Raw genomic sequence first — 5,546 nt, forward strand, 5'->3', positions numbered from 1 at the left:
GACTGTTGATGCTTTCACTAAATATTTACACTACGAAATGTTTGATAAATAATCATCAGTAATGTGGATATAATGATAAAGTGGGTAAAAAGGTAAATAACAGAACATTGAGAACAGTCAATATATTTTACTGTAATGCAGCTTTAAAACCAGGAAAACACGACTCTGCTGACATATTGCAATATTACGATATCTAGTCTCATATCACGATACCAATATAATTTCAATATATTGCCCAGCCCAGTTCTGACTGGGCTTCAGGTGGGGCCCAACTGGGTGAGACACATGTAGGTCCCATATGGGGTCTAAGTGGGATCAGAATGGACCTTAAATGGGCTTCACATGTTTCTGAAACAATATGGGGCCTTCCATCTTTCCTTCCTTCCTTCCTTCCTTCCTTCCTTCCTTCCTTCCTTCTTTCATCCCTCCCTCCTTTTCTCTTTCTTTCCTCCCAGTACCTTCCTCCCTTCCTTCTTTCCTCTGTCCTTCTTTCCTTCCTTACTCTTTTCCTTCCTCCCTCCTTTCCTTCCTTCTTCCTCCCTTCCTCCCTTCCTTCCTCCCCCCCTCCTTTCCTTCCTTCCTCCCTCCTTTCCTTCCTTCTTCCTCCCTCCCTTCCATCCTTCCTTCTTCCTCCCTCCCTCCCTCCCTTCCATCCTTCCTTCCTTCCTTCCTTCCTTCCTTCGTTCTTTCCTCCCTCCCTCCTTTTCTCTTTCTTTCCTCCCAGTACCTTCTTCCCTTCCTTCTTTCCTCTGTCCTTCTTTCCTTCCTTACTCTTTTCCTTCCTCCCTCCTTTCCTTCCTTCTTCCTCCCTTCCTTCCTCCCTCCCTCCTTTCCTTCCTTCCTCCCTCCTTTCCTTCCTTCTTCCTCCCTCCCTTCCATCCTTCCTTCTTCCTCCTCCCTTCCATCCTTCCTTCCTTCCTTCCTTCCTTCTTTCCTCCCTCCCTCCTTTTCTCTTTCTTTCCTCCCAGTACCTTCCTCCCTTCCTTCTTTCCTCTGTCCTTCTTTCCTTCCTTACTCTTTTCCTTCCTCCCTCCTTTCCTTCCTTCTTCCTCCCTTCCTTCCTCCCTCCCTCCTTTCCTTCCTTCTTCCTCCCTCCCTTCCATCCTTCCTTCTTCCTCCCTCCCTTCCATCCTTCCTTCTTCCTCCTTTCCTTCCTTGACTCGAGGACAACAGGAGGGTTAAATGGGCCTCACATGTGGTATCCATGTTACTGAAACAATGTGGGACCCACAAAATGTGCCCAGTTCAAGCCCACTCAGTACCCACATAGCCCACATTTAACCCATGTGTGGCCCACATGGAGCAATAACTAAACAGGTCAAATCAAACTTCGTAGATTAACGAAAGATGATTTTATTGATGTCAAAATGACATTTTTTAAGCATTTTTCCATTAAATTACATCACGATAACAATGAGGATTACCTGATCAGTTAATCGCAGCCTTTCATAACTTTTGGATTAATTAATTCAACAGTTTTGTTTTGTTTTTTTTATCATCTGAAAGCTTGACTTCATTGACCTCAATTACCCTGATATGACAGATAAGATTTTCCCTCCACTAAAAGAAATGTGCTTTGCTTATAATGACTTCAGTTGAATGTTTGAGTTTTACAGAGGAGACTCATGCATGTGCAGAGTTTAACATTTTAATGAGATAATTTGACTGTTTTGTGGATAAAAAACAACAACATATTACACACAAACATATTATAACAAGCAGAGTGTAGAAGTTTCAATCAGTGAGAAAAGAGTCAGTTTTTAAACCAATAAACAAACAAACCTAGAAGTTCAAAAACACTTTTATTCTTTTTGTTGTCTAATTCATTTCCACAGGTACACAGATATACTAAACTTCACAGTGACATTATGTTTGTGTTTGACATTTTAACATTTAAAACCACTTTTAGAGAAATTCGGGTTTTATAAAAATGAGAAGTAAACATGAAATTTGTGTTTTTTAAAATCTCTTTTAGTCTAATCCGATGCACGAACCACTTTAAGACTTTAAGATAAATTAAGTTTTTACTCTTTCTATCCACCTACTTCTTCTCTTTAATGTAAATGTAAATCTTCTACTGTATTTAACCCTCCTGTTGTCCTCGAGTCAAGGAAGGAAGGGAGGAAGGAAGAAGGAAGGAAAGGAGGAAGGAAGGTGGGAAGGAGGTGGAGAGGGAGGAAAAGAAGGAAGGAAGGGAGGAAATAAAGAGGGAAGGAAAGAAGGAGGGAGGGAGGGAGGAAGGAAAGAAGGAGGGAGGGAGGAAGGAAGGAAAGGAGGAGGGAGGAAGGAAGGAAAGAAGGAGGAAGGAAGGAAGGAAAGAAGGAAGGAAAGAAGGAGGGAGGAAGGAATCAAGGAAGGAAAGAAGGAGGGAAGGAAGGAAGGAAGGAAGGAAGGAAAGAAGGAGGGAGGAAGCAATGAAGGAAGGAAGGAAAGAAGGAAGGAAGGAAAGAAGGAGGGAGGAAGGAAGAAGCATCAGATGACTTTATTCATGTGTTTTATTTCTATGAACGTGTTGCTGATATGATGTCATAGCGTGTTGCTGATATGATGTCATAGCGTGTTGCTGATATGATGTCATAGCGTGCAGCAGGTGTGCAGCTTCCTGCTCAGAGCCAAAAAAATCTGACACAAACATCTTGAAAGATTAAAGTCTTGATGAAAAAAGGAAGGATTCTGGTTTAATATTGCACAACAACAATAACCCCCCCCCCCCCCCCCCCCCCCTCCCCCACTCCCTCATCTCTATATCTCATAGCTGTGGTGCGATTTCGACAAGTCCAGCACCTTGAGGAACCAGACGTACAACGAGTCGACCTCCATCCCAGACATCTGCTTCTACCCAGAGGTACCGACTAAATGAGGAGTCTGAATTTTGCAGTCAGGTCCATCTGTTGTTGGGGGGGGGTTGGTGGGGGGGTTGGTGGTGGGGTTGGTGGTGGGTTTTCTGTGTTTTCAGCGGCAAAATGATGAATTAAACATCCTCGACATCTGCTCGCACACCCAGAGGGAGGTCTCGCCTCAGACAGCGGCGACTGATGGAGCCATCACAACGTCACGGAGAAAATATCCGTTATGTTATTTTGCTCACACAATACGCGGCTGATTGATGGGACTCAATGAGGAGTAACATTTTTATAGCTCCGAGCTTCGTATCGTTGCATATATATATATTTATTTTATACATCACCAACTTCCTCCTGAGGGTCAGAAAAGCTGCTATATGTGCAAATAAGAGCTGTTTTTTTTTGTTATTGTTGGAAATAAACAGACCGGGACATTAGATTAGAAATACTAAATAACTACGTAGCCTGGAGCCACGAACCCCAAGCTCCTGTTGTCCTCGAGTCAAGGAAGGAAGGGAGGAAGAATGAAGGAAAGGAGGGAGGGAGGAAGGAAGGAAGGATAGGGAGTAAGGAAGGAAAGGAGGGAAGGAGGAAGGAAGGAAAGGACAGAATTAAGGAAGGAAAATAGGGAAGGAAGGGAGGACAGAAGGAAGGAAGGAAAAGAGGGAAGGAAGGGAGGAAAGGAAAGAAGGAAGGAAAGGAAGGAAGGACGGAGGAAAGAAGGAAGGAAGGTAGGAGGGAGGGAGGAAAGAAGGGAAGGAAGGAGAGAAGGACAGAGGAAAGAAGGAAGGGGGAAGGAAGGAAGGAAGGACAGAAGGAAGGAGGAAAGAGAGAGGAAGGAAAGAAAGAGAGAAGGCGGGAGGAAGGACAGACGGAAGGAAGGAAAGAAGGAAGAGAGGATGGAAGGAAAGAAGGAAGAAGGAAGGGAGGAAGGAAAGAAGGAAAAGAGGGAGGGAAGGGAGGAAAGGAAAGAAGGAAGGGAGGAAGGAAGGAAAGGAAGGATGGACGGAGGAATGAAGGAAGGAAGGTAGGGGGGAGTGGGGAAGGAAGGACGGAAGGGAGAAAAGAGAGGTTGTTGGGGGGAAATAAACAGACCGGGATATTATATTAGAAATACAAACTCACTACGTAGCCTGGAGCCACGAACCTCAAGCTTCATGATTTAATATTCTGGATGTAGAGTTGAGTTGATGAGAGGCTTGTTGGATGATTAATTGTTTTTACTGTGTAACCAAAAAACAGAAGACTTTCGGGTTTCTTTAAGCCTCTTGTTGTCCTCGAGTTTAAGGAAGGAAGGGAAGAAGAAGGAAGGAAAGGAGGGAGGAAGGAAGGAAGAAAGAGGGGGGAAAGAAGGAAGGGAGGAAGGAAGGAAGGAAGGGAGGGGAGGAAGGAAGAGAGGAAAGGAAAGGAAAGAAGGAAGGGAGGAAGGAAGGAAAGGAAAAGAAAATAGGATGGAGGAAAGAAGGAATGAAGGAAGGTAGGAGGGAGGGAGGAAAGAAGGAAGGAAGGAAAGAAGGACAGAGGATAGAAGGAAGGAAGGAAGGAAGGAAGGAGGAAAGAGAGAGGAAGGAAAGAAAGAGAAAAGGAGGGAGGAAGGAAGAAGGAAGGAAAGGAGGGGAGGAAGGAAGGGAGGAAGGTAGAGGGAGGGAGGAAGAAGGAAGGAAGGAAAGAAGGACAGAGGAAAGAAGGAAGGAGGGTGGGTGGGAGGGAGAAAGGAAAAGAGGAATGAAGGAAAGAAGGAGGGGAGGAAGGTAGGGGGGAGGAAATAAAGAGAGAAGGAGGGAGGGAGGAAAGAACGAAGGAAGGAAGGGAGGAAGGAAGGGACAGAAGAAGGTGTAGACAGAATAAATGGATTCATCACAATATATCACAGACTTGTATAAATTAGGATTTTTTCTAATGAAACCTAACGTCATGTGTTTTTCTCTGCAGTACTTCGTGTTTACCGGCGTGCTGGCGATGGTGACGTGTGCCGTGTTCCTGCGGCTGAACTCCGTGTTGAAGCTGGCCGTGCTGCTGGTGATGATCGCCATCTACTCGCTGCTCACCGAAGCTTTCTACACCTCGCTGTTCGTCCGCTACGACACCGTCCACCACAACACAGAGTGAGAGAGAGAGACGCCGACGCACAGAAACACAAATATATACAGATACTGTCCTTCCTTCCTTCCTCCTTCTTCCTTTCTCCCTCTTTTCCTTCCTCCTTCTTTCCTTCCTCCCTCCTTTCCTTCCTTCTTCTTTCTTCCCTTCACTCCTTCTCTCTCTTACCTCCTTTCCTTCTGTCCTTCCTTCCTTCCCTCCCTCCTTTCCTTCCTTCTTCCTTCCTTCCTCCCTCCTTTCCTTCCTTCTTCCTTCCTTCCTTCCTTCCTTCCTTCCTCATTCCTTCCTTCCTTCCTCCTTCCTTCCTTCCTCCCTACTTTCCTTCCTCCTTCCTTCCTTCCTTCCTCCCTCCTTTCCTTCCTTCTTCTTTATTCCCTCCCTCCTTCTCTCTCTTACCTCCTTTCCTTCTGTCCTTCTTCCTTCCTCCCTCCTTTCCTTCCTTCTTCCTTCCTTCCTCCCTCCTTCCTTCCTCCTTTCCTTCCTTCCTTTCCTTCCTTCTTCCTTCCTCCCTTTCTCCTTCTCTCTTTCTTTCCTCCCCCCTACCTTCCTCCCTTCCTTCTTTCCTCTGTCCTTCTTTTATTCCTCCCTCCCTCCTTTCCTTCC

At 45.4% G+C, this 5,546-nt stretch overlaps 1 protein-coding gene and 1 pseudogene across 1 annotated transcript in view; one reads left to right on the plus strand and one right to left on the minus strand.

The window, feature by feature from the left end:
* The window catches only part of LOC133991108 (tripartite motif-containing protein 16-like), a 445,082-nt pseudogene that overhangs the window by 376,616 nt on the left and 62,920 nt on the right, over positions 1-5,546 (minus strand).
* Positions 1-5,546, plus strand: part of adcy8 (adenylate cyclase 8 (brain)) — a 40,111-nt gene that overhangs the window by 10,066 nt on the left and 24,499 nt on the right. The window contains exons 6-7 of the mRNA XM_062428299.1: positions 2,756-2,845; positions 4,776-4,948. Coding sequence (XP_062284283.1) covers positions 2,756-2,845; positions 4,776-4,948 — 263 coding nt within the window. The remainder of the gene's footprint in view (positions 1-2,755; positions 2,846-4,775; positions 4,949-5,546) is intronic.

This window comes from Scomber scombrus, chromosome 11 (assembly GCF_963691925.1).
Source record: "Scomber scombrus chromosome 11, fScoSco1.1, whole genome shotgun sequence".
In the NCBI taxonomy this organism is placed as follows: Eukaryota; Metazoa; Chordata; class Actinopteri; order Scombriformes; family Scombridae; genus Scomber; species Scomber scombrus.